The sequence below is a fragment of the Neodiprion lecontei genome, chromosome 4 (genome assembly GCF_021901455.1).
Source record: "Neodiprion lecontei isolate iyNeoLeco1 chromosome 4, iyNeoLeco1.1, whole genome shotgun sequence".
NCBI classification, from domain to species: Eukaryota; Metazoa; Arthropoda; class Insecta; order Hymenoptera; family Diprionidae; genus Neodiprion; species Neodiprion lecontei.
In genome coordinates this window covers 9,372,613-9,388,834 of record NC_060263.1, presented here as the reverse complement: position 1 = coordinate 9,388,834, position 16,222 = coordinate 9,372,613, and the positions used below count along the sequence as shown (strand labels likewise).

Sequence of the window (16,222 nt, the reverse complement as noted above, 5' to 3'; positions counted from 1 at the left end):
TTACACTTCCACTGCTCCGTTGACTCCCACCATGACGCCGATTGAAAAGAGAGGGCAGTACCCTTGGTATATCTCTGTCCTTTATATGTAGGCGTCAGTGCCTCTTCTAGGAGCGCTCGCCGCTCAGTCTATCTTTATAAGTTTATGGTCTTTGCCCGCAAACATATGGTTCATACAACGGCCGAAGAGGTTAGGTAACATACCGATAAGATGGCAGCAGGGTAGTCGTGTCGCTGACTCGCCGCCTTCCAACCCGTCGATCCCGTTTACCGTGGAGCTTATTGTTAGCAGAATGCTGTGGCTGTCACTGTGACGCGTGCGTGCTGTGCGTGTTAGATGCCAGTGTGTGCATGCAGGAGTGGCGTCCACCACATTTCGTCATCTGTTGATGCTCGTTAAAGAAAGCTGGGAGGTTACGTTCGGAACCAGCGGTCAGCGATCGGTGTGCACCAAAAGGTCTTATGTTTTTCTCCTTTGGCTGAGTTTCGTTCGTTCAGACTGTACTGGTTTCGTTGGATTTGTTTTGTTTATTTGTTGGTTGAAGTTTCGTCAATGTGTTAGTTAATGTGGGTTGTGCAGCAAATGGCAGTGGTGAAATCAATGTGGCTAAAACATGGCTGAGGAGCTACTGGTTACATTAAACCGGAGCGACACGTCTGGATTTGGTTTTTCGTTGCTCGGGTCAGCCGGTCTTCCACACATCGTTTATGACATCGTTGAGAATTCGCCGGCGGCTGAAAGCGGCAAGGTGAGTTACTACAGTCTCCTCCCCCTCCTCAAAGCTCGCGGTTCGTACGGACGGCAATAATCATCTTTGCACCCGGCAGGGGCGGATTTAGCAGCAGGTAGTCTAAGCTACGTTCTACGGTAGCGGATTATAGGGTAGCGATTTCTTACATATTTTTTCATTTTCATGTAGACGTATAAATTTTCATTGCAAGTACTAAGAGACAAGAATAGTTTGCAGCAAGTGGTTAAGAGAGGTAACTTTTGTAGAATGCCAACCGAAAGTGATAACGTTTTATAGCTACATATATAAATAGGGACTAATTTATCAAGTCTATAGGCTCTGCCAAAACGAAGTTAGTTTAACGGGATAAAAAATAATTAAAAACTATTCCTGTCGATTAATCGTCAAGAATGGTAATTGGCCTAGTTTTGCGGAAGCCCAGAACGAACAGTGGAATCCACATGTCCAGTTTGTATTCAAGCGAAACGAGTGTAGCAGCATTCTAATACGCTTAAAGCCTGATATATTCACAATATTACCCTCTCGATTATCTTTCAACGTTTGCTTTGTTATATGATTATTATTATTATTAAGGAAATAAGAGTTGTGGAGTTATCTAAATTGGAAGTAAACGTGACGTAGATCATGTAAAAATTATTAGTTTTTTCCTGATGATTCAAAAACTTTCTGTAATACTGGAACAATCGTTAAAAAAATCAACGTTACCTCAGCCTCTGAAATGGATATAATTTTATTGTTCATACTAATTAAATATTAAGGTAGTGATTATTTTGTTTTTATGCATTTATGTACACTTTAAGAACTAGAAAGTTGTCTTGTTCCATGCGTTACTTTGCAGTCTTATTATCCACACTATTCACTTCATATTGATAGCACTTCAGATTGTATTATTTATTAAAGAGTTCGACCCCATAGTAATGTGAAGCGAAGCAATTTTTTTGATAACTTGAAGGAGTCAAAAAATATTGAAGAAAATACTGGAGAAAATTAGGTATTCGCTATATGTAAATAGCTTGTCACTAAATGTTACCAAATCAGTCTGTGTTACTAACGTGAAATATAATGATTCTATTCTGAACCATTTTGTGGTCATGGTTGCTGGTATGCAGCTATGTAGGAAAACTAATACTGATAAGTATTTAGGCGTACATGTGGAATGGTGCTTGTGGTCGCGTCGCCACATTGACTCTTGATCAGAAGGACTAGATATTCGCTCTACGTTATTTCTAAGGCAAAAACCATCATACCTGTAGGTAAGCTTTGGTACCATATACTACGCACGGTTTATTCACAGTACTGTGACATATGGAACAGTTGTATTGGGGTGTGTCTACCAGGAACAAGTCGTTACCTATTCCTAAGTGTTATCAGAGGGCTAGTATGAACAATTATAAATATTGTTCTGTGATAGTGTTCAATACTTCAGTTGAGAGGGTCAACAAATTTTTAAATTGAAAAGAAACAAATTATATACAACACTAGTCAACAACATTTGTAACAAGGAAGGTTACTTGTTACAAAATTTTGTTCACCAGTGTTACATACAATTTGTCACTTCAATTTTATCTACCCTCATTATAAAACCACATTGATTTTGATCCGATCAGATCTAATTTTTATGTTACAGCTACAACCAGTAAAATTGAATTTTATCGTTTTAACTTACCTTTTTTGATTCAGAGTGTTTTGTTACTTATTCTAACTAATTAACTGTTATTTACAGTAAATAACAAAACACCCTGGATCAAAACAGCTAAGTCAAGCTGATAAACATTCAATTTTACTGGTGAAACTATATGCAATGGTTTGGTATTTAAAATGTACATGGTTTTATAATGAAGTTAGATAGGTATTTCAAAATTAGTAAGCACCTTCGTTGTTACAAAAATTTGTTGACCAGTGTTCTATAAAACTATATAACCTGATTTTTGTTCATAAAAATTGTATTTTTGAAAAAGTTAAAAAATCGCATTACAATAAAACTATCCGTATCTAAAATATTCTAATATCAATTGTATTATACTAAACCTCGTTTCTAACGTAACAGTTAAAAGTTTTCATGTTGCACACAAAAAGCGAATTTTTGTTGACCAATGTGATCAAGAAACGAGCGAGGGAGTGGATCACAAACATTGTGTAAACGGAAGCTTCTATTACTTTGGTTTAAGGAATACCTATGAAATTTACCTCTATTAAGCTGGCACCGCCATGTAAGAAATATAAAATAATTAAATGCCAATTAGTTCTAATTAAATGTTGTAACGACGAATTTGTCCTTCGGCATTAAAAAAAAAAAAAATCATGCGGTGCCAGTTTGAATGCGAACTAGCAGCGCCGGATCGAAATATCCACTAAGGGTGAGTGATTGCGAAAAAATAATTACACAGTAATTAAATGCTAAATATATGCTTAAAGAATTTCCCAAGCCCGAATTTGATGCTCGTCAATTTCCATTGTTTTTCAAATGCTTTCCTGCTATTTGTGGGATTGCTAACGCTGTCAGCGGGTGAATCTACACTAGGAGTGACAAATTCGACAAAGCAACTACACAGTATTTAAATGCTACTTAGATGCTCTACGAATATCCCAAGCCTGAATTTGATGCTTGTCATTTTCCATTTTTTTTCAAATGCTTTCCTACTATTTGTGGGATTGCTGATGCTGTCAGCGAGTGAATCTACACTAGGGGTGAGAAATTCGAGAAAGCAACTACACCGTAATTAAATGCTGTACTCCGAATTTGTCGCTGCGCCTATAAAAAAAAAAAAACCTATGGTCCTGCCAACTTGGTTGCGAACTAACAGCGTCACGTCGAAGTATCTACTAAAGGTGTGTGATTTCGAAAAAGTAATCACACAGTAATTAAATGCTAATTACATGCGCCAAGAACATGCAAAGCCCGAATAGGTGCACGTCTTTTCCATTCATTAAAAAAAAAAAAATTCAACTATTTGTGGGGCTGCTGACGCTAACAGCGGGCGAATCTACACTAGGGGTGGCAGATTTCAAATAATGATTACACAGTAATTAAATGCCAATTAAATGCGACAGTAATAGGTAGAGTCGAGTGATCAGTGGAAAATACATGAATATTCCGAAAATACATTACGTCACGATTGTTTCTTTCATTGCATGTATTCTGTATTTCTGAAATGTAGGCGTAATCAAATATTCTCACGTTCATACAATCTCCACCGAGAGGGTATCGGTTCTACAAGGATCAGTCTTACAAGCGAACAGTTTTACAAGTTCGTTTCTACAAGTGGCGATCCTACAAGTTCGTTTTTTCGAGTGCCGATCCTACAAGTTCGTTTTTCCTGACTCGCTTCGAATGGTCCGTTTCTACAAGTGACGGTCCTATAATTTAAATTAGATTAAATCAAAATGTACGAAATTGACAGTTGAATGTATGAGAAACGCACTTGTGAAATACGGACCTTTCGAAACAAATCCGGAGAAACGAACTTGTAGGATCGGCACTTGTAGAGACGAACTTGCAGGACCGTTACTTGTAGAAACCGACCTTCCAAGGCGAATCGGGAGAAACTAACTTGTAGGATCACCACATGTCGAAACGAACTTGTTGAACTGTTCACTTGTAGGACTGATCCTTGTAGAACCGATACCCTTTCGAAGTATCGTGGGTTCAAGGTAAAGTACATCATTTCGATTTTCGTACTTCACTTACGTTATTCGAATGACCGCTATGAATGAACATCAGAACGTTGGCTGCTAGCTTCAGCCTCGTGGGCTATACATATATGTAAGGAAATTGGTACAAAGCGGAAGGCCGGACTATTTTAAAAGTAAGTCGGTAAACCACGAACGGCTAAGCTAAGACGGAGCAATATACATGTATGGAGGACCAGCTTTCCCAGTACAGATTGTCATTTGTTGCGCAAATGTGCAGTCAGGGAGTATAATCTAGCGGGCCACCACTAGAGTGCGCGACGAGCGGCGTGTGGCGATACTTTTGAATCAAAAGCTCTGCAATCCAATGGCGAAAGGCGATTGATCGTACTTGTGGTCAATTTGAAGGGTTGCCGTATTCTTTCAATACATGTACTGCCGTAGTAATATTTACCACAAAAGCAAGGGCAAGATCACGTGTTCTTCGATAATTAAACCAGCACGCAATTTTTCTTGAAGATTTTAAGTCCCGTCGCTCTTAACAGGTAAGTGTATTGCTTCCATCGAGTTTGTTTTTATCGATGTTAGAGAAACATTCAATGGCTCAATGAGGGTTTTTTTCTTGTTATTGATTAATGCTTTACTCCCATTGAATTTACGTAAAATGGTTCATCGCGAAGACTGATTGTAAGAAAATGAGTATAGCTAATTGTACTTTGTATACATTTCTGTCTTACTGCGAAAATTAATATGTAATAAATTGAATCTTGTAATCATTAAAAGGATTTTTCTATTTTCTACTTTATTTTATCCCATAAATTATCCAGTCAGTCTCACAATGTTTTACACACTGTACCTGGAAATCGGTAACATTAGGGAAATATAAGGAAACTCCTCAGCGATTGTAGCGATTAGCGGATTTCAAAATTGTTGCCAAAAAACAGGACGATCCCCAGAAATGCATATGCGTAAATTGAGTTCTTAAATATCAAAGATAATTTTATTTCCATCCGTAGCTGCAGCGAAAATCGTCAATAATTACATATATTTCTCTCCGAGAATCAGGACAGTTTATACGCAGATTTCAGTACAGACTGTGTTACATCAGAATGGAAAAAGGCGGTAATACTATGATCGCCATTTGATATTTCGTAACAGTTTGTGTACCCTACAAAAACAAATTTTGTTTCAGGTAGTAACGTTATCGCAACGATTCACGCTGACGAAAAATCGTTATTTCATAATTTTGAAACTGTTTGAAATTTAGTAAACCATAATACAACGAAATATACTCATATCGTGCAATCCTAATGCCTTCAAAATCATTGTAAAAATAAGAAAATACTGATTTTTTCTGAACGTTTCGTTACAGTAACGTTACTTAATTCAATCTCGTAATAAAAAGACAGATGTACAAACTGTAGCTGATACAGCTGTATGTACCTGATTTACGGGGATTTTCTGTTCCGTCGGCTTTGAGCTACTTGGAAAGCTTCGAATTGCCAGAACAGCAGGATGGAATAAGACAGTATGGAATTCTCAAACCTTACGCAAATTAATATAATTGTTTCCACTAATTGTCACTGGACAAATCTTAATAGCTGAAAATGCCATAAAACTCTGAAGAGGATAGGGATCGTTGAACAAATTAGCGATGACAACAAGTCTTTAAAATGTTTTTTGCTTTTATTTCAGTATGTAATTCTAGAAAATATTGCTACATGTTTGAAAAATCTTTTAAAGCCACAGTTTATGGAAGTCTAAAATTTAACCGTCTAAAAATAATTAGAATACATGTTAACATGCTGTGATGTCCTTTTATTACAAACACAAATAATATAATTTACTCGATTCTATCGTTCAATACTTCAAATGCGTCACTCGCGTCCATTGCCGCATGTACACTTGGGGACAATGAATCTGAGACGGCTAATTTTTTACACTAGACAGTTATGTTGGCAATAGACAGAAACTTACAGTGCCATAGTCGGCCGAGCGCGAAACAAACTAAATCTCAATAAACATAACATAACCCATAACCGTCGAATCTAACCTTAGAATACCGCGGGGATAATGACTTGTTGGATTGATACGTATTCTAAGGTTAGATTCGACGGTCATGGGTTATGTTATGTTTATTGAGATTTAGTTTGTTTTGCGCTCGGCCGACTATGGCACTGTAAGTTTCTGTCTATTGCCAACATAACTGTCTAGTGTAAAAAATTAGCCGTCTCAGATTCATTCTCGAATCTAACCTTAGAATACCGCGGAGATAATGACTTGTTGGATTGATACGTATTCTAAGGTTAGATTCGACGGTCATGGGTTATGTTATGTTTATTGAGATTGACTTTGTTTCGCGCTTGGCTGACTATGGCACTGTAGGTTTCTCTGTGTTGCCAACTTAATTGTTTAGTGTGAAAAATGAGCCGCCTCAGATTCATTGTCCCCAAGTGTACAATTTACGAAACCTATAGTCAAAACCGACGACAGCGCGGTCTACCGGCGAGGCAATGAATTCTATACCCTGGCCGCGGCTTGGAGCCAAGCAGGATAAGCATAGGTGTCCATCCCATTAAATATTGCTTTGTGAAGCTACTGTACTCCTGATTTGAATCATGCCCACACATCTGCGCTCGCTCGCATATATTTATTAAATCCATTTGCAAAGCCTATGTAATAGCCACCTAGGAGATTTTGAGCATTCTAGCTGGATCTAATGTTTCCAATCTGACTGGTCTCTGGAAGTCTCATTGGATTAAGGTCGAGTGACTGTTTTTTAAAACCAGCCGGAGGCACTTTTATTGTGAGCGACGCGAACGGTAGCCAGCGCCTGGTGGCCGCTCGCGGTATTACGGGTACCGGATTCGAGTACTAGTGAGGAGATGGCGGCAGTAGATCGGTTTCAGGTAGATATAGGATATCAGTAAACGGATTACTGACCCGGCTACCGGCCATATCGTCGCAACTTACAACCAGATCCAATTAGAGTTACTTTCTGTCTAACTTGCTTTCGTCGTATCACGCACGACAGTAAGATTGTTTTTTATCTCGGTAACGCAACGGGTCATGGATTCTCCTCGTATTAAGAACTGTAGACCTCCTCTGAATATTTTCAGGGTCTGTAGAAATTTGCGATTTGCAGTAATGGGATACTAGTATAATTTCTTTTTTTTATTTGCCTTTTTCTTACCATGAACAGCTACAACTATTGCTCGTATTAACATATATCTATAGAACTGATCGAGTTCTGTTCAAATCTTAGAAAATCGAATAGCTGTTTAAAAAAAAAGTTGTGCACCGTAATGTTGACAGCCCATTTGTAAACTAGTCGGATGAACTAAAATGCATAGCTTTTTTGCAGCAGACACGACCGCATAATCGCATTCGCAGCCTTCAAGAGGCGTGAATTCGTTGGCTATTGTATTCGATGTTTGCACTTGTATGACGAGTCGATTTATGAAAAATGGGGAAAAAATAATTCAAAAAAATGAAATCTAAAGACGTCTTAACGTGTAATTTCATAGATCATTAACGGCTAATTATCGTCAAGGTTTTATTTCGATATTTGTAAGTGGTTGTGCTAACTAACGAACGTTGTATTGAATATAGGTTTAAATCTTGTCAGCCGTGGAGTATATTGGTGGACTATTTAATTTTCCAGGAATTATCATCCGTAATCTAAAAATATGAAGTGACTTCTTAACAATATATCGTAATACCTCTAAAATATACCTCAAAATCTTATAACAATCATCGACATAGAAGTACGTAGAACATACGGAGTGGCGCGAAATTTCAAACTCCATCAGTCAATTGACAGCGCAATATTATATTGTGTAGAAAGGAAGCAAACGCTGTTTTCGCTACCGTGCGCGAGGGTAGCAATACACCGAGGGAACGAATCGGTCCCTCTGGATGTGCATACGATATTTTTTTTCACTATGCACAGGGGCTGATTTTGCAGATCGATCATGTCAATGAGATAGAGGGTAGAATTCATACCCATCGATAGTGTTGTTTTAAAGGCGGTGTAACTACTGTAGACAAAGTGACACTTTGGTCCCTCATTATAGGGAGCCAAATAGGCCTTCCCATACATGTAGATGTGGAGAAAAGCTCATGTAATCTTCCGTCACGTCTATTATTCAAGCAAAGAATTTGTATGTGACATCACAAACAAATGGAAATTTCCATTGGTTGAAGCGAACAAACATAAAATAAATCATTGATAGATTGAATTTTATAATAACTGACCACCATGTTGGACCAGCTATGCTGAATTCATTTCCAAGATATCAGGTAGTATTAATGAAGTATTTATCTACTACGTGAGGAAATTTGCGTTTCTTATAGATACACGATAAAAAAAAAAGAACATTTTAAGACTTGCATTAGAAAACCGTCGTCGCATATTGTTAAATTCGAGTAAACATTCTGTGAAACCAGTCGAAAGTACCTCTGAAATGATGCATTACTCACGAAACGAACTTCGACGAAACATTAATTGTGATAGTGTCACTGCAACTCGAATGCGTATACATCAATTGCGTTGGGTACGCATTACCTAAGAAAATAGGTCACTTATACAATGAATCAATAAGATAGCGGCGATTCCCTAGCGTCATTAATTCCTCAGTTTATATTGGTGAAAATTGCGACGTGCTCGCTTGATGCTCACGATTATACACCCCTGCCGTGTGCTTTAAATTTGATATTCTTCTAAACTAACATAAAACGTACATTGCTGTGCCACACAGAAAATCGTTGCTAAATAAGGAATCTGCAAGATGCCGAGTGCCTGCGATCCATTAATTTCGTCTTTTTGGTTCGTGCATCTTATAAGTATCGCTGAAATATTTTCCACGACGGACGATGAGGCAGGGGTGAGAATAACTTGCAGGTGTACAAGGAGGCTTCGATGGTAGTTGACTTATTTTCGAGTCCTGAGGCACAAAATGAAGTGTGAATGAAGTGTGTGCGGCATGGTGCACGCTTGCCTACCTTGGGGGGTGAACGCACGTACCTCGCAAACTTACCAAGTTATCTGACCCCAACGGTTATATTTAGTTTTTACCCGTAGGGTGTTGCAGCTAGGTGGAACAAAGATAAAAAAGAGCGTAATGTAGCTTAAACAAGTTGGGCCGAACAGCCATCTGCTTGCTCGCCGACTTCGATGCAAACGACTTGTCGGTTCAGCTTCAAACAGTTGAAGCATTTTTAAGCGCCGCAATTTATTGCTTCGAATTCGTTAATTCTTTCATCTTTGGGTGCATGCAGTAGACTTCCGAAGATGACACGAAATCAAGTCCGTCCGTATGTATTTTTTTCGGAAGCTCACTGTAAACCTACCTTAACCTATACCATATGAGCTGGGAATTAAGAGAGGCGAACTAATAACACGAAATTGCATGCTAAGGAGACTGAGCTATTTGAAACTTACGAGTACTCGCCTATAATTGAGAAAGAAGCCTATCGAAAAACAAACGAGATGCAGAAGAGGCCATAAGGAAATAATCTTATACCGCTGAATCTCTTTAATCCACAGTATAATAGGTAATATTGCCTGTAAATTCCCAAAACCTAATTTTAAGACTATCCTTCAGCTTTGCACAATAACTGTGGAGTGACGGTGAAACCTTATATAGGGAGAATTTCATGCGAACCCGACTAACGTCTAACCTTCACCATTTTTTACTCTCTTTACAGTTTTTTATGCATTCATTCCAACTCTGAAACAGTACCCTGATCTTTTTCCGCTTTTTTACTTGACCGATTAATGATTTATAAACATTCGAAGTGTTTTTGAAAACGACGATTTTTTAAATATTCAAAAAAATCTCAAAAGCTGTGTTTCCTGTTCCAAACATTTCAAGACCGGGCTCAAGATAGGCCGATTTCTTTCCAATTTTTTTAACACTTTCAATTTTTTACAAAAGAATACTAACGTCGGATTTATCGGTGGGTTAAATGTCAGATTTTCTTCACTATAAGCTTCTCCCATTATCGACACTTGCAGTGAATCCTTATGTATTTGTGGCACGTACAATAAATGCTATAGTATTCTCTCAAAAATAATATAAAATGAAAATACGAAAATATGAAGGGAATAGGTCGTACGTTAGCCAGATACAACCTTTTTTTTTATTAATAAGTATACCTGATAAAAAGTTCAATACAGAAGGTAGTGACCATTTTTTTTCGCAGACGCTCTATAAACCATTTTGTCGCATAAATAAATTGAAATCTGCAAAAATTCAGCAATCTTAAAACAAAATTTTCGTAAATAAAAATAAAAGGTCGTAACCACCAATTTTTTTTTTCTTTTTGCAAACACTTTACAGACTACTGGAACATATGAAAAATTGAAACTAACCAAGTTATGATGCTATCAGGATGTCGATTTTCTGAACCTCGACTATCCATATCATCAATTATCGGAATAGTAAGAATAACAATAACAATTTCCAGCGATTACGAACCTGTGGAATTATTCGACATAGGTTATCATGGCTGAATCAGTAGCAGAAGGTCGTATCCACCAGTACATATGACCTTTTACTCTTAATCAAACTGTTACTCAATTTGTACGTTTCTGATCATATTTTCATGTTTTAAGCCTAGATACGATCAAAAGAAAATATACAAGTCCTCACCTTTTTTAACTGCAAAAGGTCGTAAAATGGCGCTTACGACCTTGTGCCATTAGACACGCGGTATTTCACTATTACTTGTCAAGTTACGAGTCATTTTTACTGGATACTTTGAACTAAGCTGTTCACGTAACTGTCGCAATTGTGGTATCCTATCATTGTAGCTCCCCAAAAATATGTTGAATCTCCTCAATTCGAAAGATTGTTTCGAACCAGCTTTCGACGCGGACGGTGTCGCGCCTGGGTAATTGGTCCAAACTGGACCGCCGTCCCAAAGAAGGTCAAATCCGCCAACCCTCGTTTCGCTGCCGGTCAAAACTCCTTCAAAGTCCAAGATCGTCAACGCGTCATCCAACAAATCAAATTTCAATCTGTAATCCTCGCTGTCCGTCGCTGCGAGAGCTGGTGAAGCATTGACCTCCAGCAACCAGGGCGTCAGATGTTCGTCCAAGAGGATGTCGTAGCCGTATAATTCGAACGAATTTTTTCCTTGCATGATCACCATCTTCACAGCCTGTAAACTGGCCATAATTACACCTACAACACATTAAGGATATCAATGTAAGTCTTTGTTAGACTAAAAAATAATGTTCCGCTAGTTGAATGAGTTTGGAGAAAGAAATAGCTGATACTATATGCAGCTTACAATTAGAAGGTTTTGGATATTTCTACATGGGCCGCTTTGGTTGCGAATAAAAAGCCTCAAATTCCCTCCGCGATCGTGATATTTACTTTTTTATTTCACCTCTTTTTTACTTTTCGTCGCCGTTAGTGATATGATGAAAAGTATTGGTTTCGGTTGAAAATCACTTTTTCTAATTTCAACAAATCTCTACGTTTTCGAACCTCCAGAATCCCAAAAACAGGTCTTTAGAGAGATATTGGTATGTCAGTCTGTTAGTCTTTCCGAGAAACTCCCGCGTTGGTCTCAGAAACGGCTCAATAAAATAAATCTAAAGCTTACAAAATTTTATAACAAAATGATGGGCATGAAAAATTGCCATGTCCCGTTCAATTTGAACTTCCAGTTCTACCGGAAATAAATTGATTTTCAATGTTTTACCGACAAACATAGACCTTTTCCTCCTTGTTACTTTTTATAAATAAAGGATTATGTTTTTCCCAGATTGTATATTTTTTATAAATAAAATGTATAAATTTTTTGTTTTTCACAAAAAAAAAAACTTTTTAATTCTTCTTTCAAAACTTTTTCATTTGGCTCCCAAGTCCTATCAGTTTCAGATTTTTCACTCGGCCGTTTTCGAGATCATCGCGAAAGTTTGTCGGACAGACCGACAGATTCTTCCCTTTTCATGAAAATGAAAAATACACTGAGAGAAAAATTTGCGCATATAGTTAAAAATCTGTATAGTTAAAATATTATAGTCGGAAAGATAATTTTTATAGTAGAATTTATTCAAATTATCGTTTGGCGCACTATAAACACAATGTCAATTTTACCACACACTTCTAGTTGATCCAAGAACGTCAAAGGGACTATAATATAATCGTACAATTAACTATATTTTTTGTTATAATGTTCACCATACACAGATGTTCATCAGGATTATATTCGTATAGTGCGGTGAACTCTGTTCTGTAGTCTTCGATAGTACAGAGTATGGTTCAATTAACTAATTTATAATCAACTATTTACGGATAAGTATTTAGACCATCCGAGATGATTCCTGCAACTTTCGTCAGAGTTGAATGCACCATACATGGTTTGACTCGACTTAAATATTGTTAACGCTAATACAGTAATTATTCAGACAAGATCCTACGAACATAGTTTCAACAACTAAACATAAACTGTTGAAAATATTTAAAATTCTACGACACATTTATAACACAAAAGTGTAGTTGAATTACAAATTTTGTGTTATAAAGTGAATTACTAAGCATTTTCAATAAATGTGCATTATAATTTTGTCATTTTGCTTAACTTAGTTGGAAACACGCAAAAGGGTGTTTTGAATTTACTTCATTGTGCAGTAAATGTATCAGGTATATTTGGAAATTTCATTTACGGTACTTGGAATATACTAAAAATTCCGCTAAATTCACTTGATAAATGGAATAATCTTATTGATCAGTTTTCAGTGACTGTACCCGTACATTGTATCATCAATCAAATAACGTCATATATTCTCATAAGGTAGTTTGGCGTAGTAGGTAGGGTGCCCGACTTATAATCCGAACATTGCGAGCGAAAGGGGTTCGAGCCCCGATAAGGAAAAACATAATGCGCTAGGTTTTAATCGATCACAAATGCGTTTTCAACGATTGTAGCTACTGATAAGTTGTCAAAATGGTTTCTGCGCTCACGAAAAATCATTGAGATGAATTATCTACGAGTTCCTCATCTATTTTTTTTCATTCCAGTTTTACTATACATTTACGATAAAGCTACTCAACTCGTATAGTAAAAGTTAACAAACTGCAATCTACAATTTCTGTATTGAATTTCCAAATTACAAATCGAGTAGCGATAAGTTTATCACGTTTATCGCACTAATGTTTAAACATGGTCAGGTCTTCATTATTGTACTGTTAACCATACAACTTTTGTCAGATGTAACGATAAGTTCATAGTTCGGAACAACGTAATGCAATAAGTTCTATTAACTATGAATTCATATTGTTCCCCGAGCACACTATTTTTTATGGTAACGACAACCACAATTTTCTCTGAGTGTAACACACCAAATCTGTTTTTCCGGCAATGATGCAGGTGTAATAATGACAAACTAATATTTAAATTTTCTTTCGATAATTACACATGGAATAAATTATTTCGTTGAACAGCGGATTGATTCTATCCTTTTACAAGGCTGAACCTAGCAGCCAAACGTTCTAATGTTCATTTAAATAAGATAGTAAAGTCCAAAAATCAAAATTTTGTGAAATACCTTGAACCCCGAATATAATAGAATTATAAAGATAAATTTGAACTGCATTTTTCAATTTCCAAAAAATTTAACACGTTTGTCTTCTAACTCTGGCTGCTTCTGACTAACTTCGGCTTCATTATTCTTTTAATACTCAAACTAGTACGCATTTGAGCAATAATTCTTTGAGTCATCTTTGCGATTCATAAAATCACCTTCTGGTGATATTTATGTGATATAAAAAACTCGTCGCATTTTTTCATACTATTTTGACTTTTGAAAAATGGAAAAAGTTATTAACGTTTAGAGGGCTGGCCTCGCTACTTTTGGAGCCAGCAGGTAACTCCACCGGACGTGTCGATTATTTATATACATAAATCATACCTCTAAGAAATATCGAATTTCAAGTGAAATATACCGGCCCTCTAAAGGTTAAGGAGATCCCCAACCTTCATTTCTAGCTATATGAAGCAACGATGTCCCAGAGCTGAAACTTTTTTGATATGATACCTCATTATTTACGTGGAATTCAACTATCAAAAAATAAAAAATTAAGCAATTGTGGTACGGTCTGTTTAATTTATTTTGCATCGAAAAAAAATAAGGTATCGCATAATTTTTAAATTTTTTAAAAAATACATCAAAAATGCCAAAAATTAATTGAAATATCTGAAAAAATTTGCAGGTGCTGTAAATTCGTTTTGGAAAAATTAAACGTATAGATTTTGCAATATCTGATACGTTTCGATGAAAAATAAATTAATCAGACTTTACCACAAACAATCGGTTCATTTTTTATTTTATGATGGTTGAATTCTCCGTACAAAATACCTCATATTAAAAAAGTTTCAGCTCTGGGACATCGGTGCTTCGTATAGCTAGAAATGAAGGTTGGGGATCCCCTTAAGTTTGAAACTATTCATATGTATTTATAATATAACTATCATTGTACCATATATTATGCCTCTTCTACGTCGGAAAAATATATACAGTCACAAAATGCGAAAGCAATAAATTTACAAATCGGTCAACTAAAAGGCTAATGAAGATTGAAATAAAATATTTTATTAGTGGACAGAAATTATCTGGCATATTAACAAAAACCATGGATTCCTTCCTATTTAAAATATAGTTTCCAGGTGAAACATATTGAAGAATGTATAATGTTTACAACGCAATAAAAGACTTTACTGTATCAGAAACTCGCATACAAAGGTACTGCAGAAATGATTCTGTGTGAATATCGTTGACAAGTCGTTGGCTGAGTATAATTCAAGGTGTATGTATATATATGTATATATATATAGCACACAAACTGCAAATCATCCAATACTGAGCCTCGTACTAAGCTTTGTCATGTGCACAGAACTTTAATTGTTGAATAGTTAGCTAATATTGTGCACTAAAAACGTAGTGAAACAAAAATGTACCAAACAAATTCTTTGGATTACCTGCAATACGTTGCAGTAGTTTATCCATTACTCCTCCACCGTGTCTAGCTGTCAAGTATTCCCTGACCCTACGAAGTGCCCATTTGCATCCTTGTTTGATTTGAGGTTTGTCCAATCTCTCCAAGTTGTTGCCATTGGGTTCCACCTTCAACTGGATCGACATATTTGTGAGGTGAACTCGGCTGTCGTTGATCTTCTGCAGTGAGAAAAGTTCACCGGACAATCGAGCAAATCCCTCGCGGGCTAGCCATACTTTTAATGGATTGAAAGAAGTCACGAGAACGTAAATCCGGAGATCAAACTTCCTCCCAGCCAGCAGGTAAGGATTATCGACATACTTTTGGACGACAAAGGCTTCCGCACTCCCGCCGTCACCAGTAACTTGGTTGGTCGATTCTTTGTGTTTCCACTCGACGAGGTCTTTGAGTTTTTGAAAGAGAAATATCCCTTTTCCCTGCGACCTCGCGGCTGGCTTCACTATCCAGGTCCCTCCCTGGCGATGATATTCCTCTACCAACATGTGATATTCGTTTGGCAGCTCAAACGTCACGGGCATGCAGTCGCACAGATTGGCTTCCAACGTCTTGCCTTCTCTAATCAAGAGTTTCTCGTATCGCTTGAGATTTCTATAGAGGTAATTCTTCCGGGTTAGTTCGTAGTGGTTGCGGAAATGTGGGATTTTCTGATCCCAGCGAAGTTTTCTGTCAATGGCAAATCGTACCTCATTCATTTCGCACCACCACAAGTTCCAGTCACCCGCATCTTCGACGCCATCCTCAACCTGCTTATACATTTCAAAGCACATATCAACTGTTAATAGGTGAACTTTACATCATAAAAAATATC

At 37.0% G+C, this 16,222-nt stretch overlaps 1 protein-coding gene across 2 annotated transcripts in view; it reads left to right on the top strand.

The window, feature by feature from the left end:
- The first annotated feature begins 296 nt into the window (after positions 1–296).
- The window catches only part of LOC107226618 (PH and SEC7 domain-containing protein), an 83,321-nt gene continuing 67,395 nt past the window's right edge, over positions 297–16,222 (top strand). Inside the window, exons 1-2 of one of the 2 annotated variants that reach the window (XM_046738514.1) lie at positions 298–456; positions 580–748. In XM_046738514.1, the coding sequence (XP_046594470.1) occupies positions 614–748 (135 nt within the window). In that variant the 5' untranslated portion in view covers positions 298–456; positions 580–613. Of the gene's footprint in view, positions 749–16,222 lie in introns of both variants that reach the window. The other variant, XR_006904098.1, reaches the window with a different exon arrangement.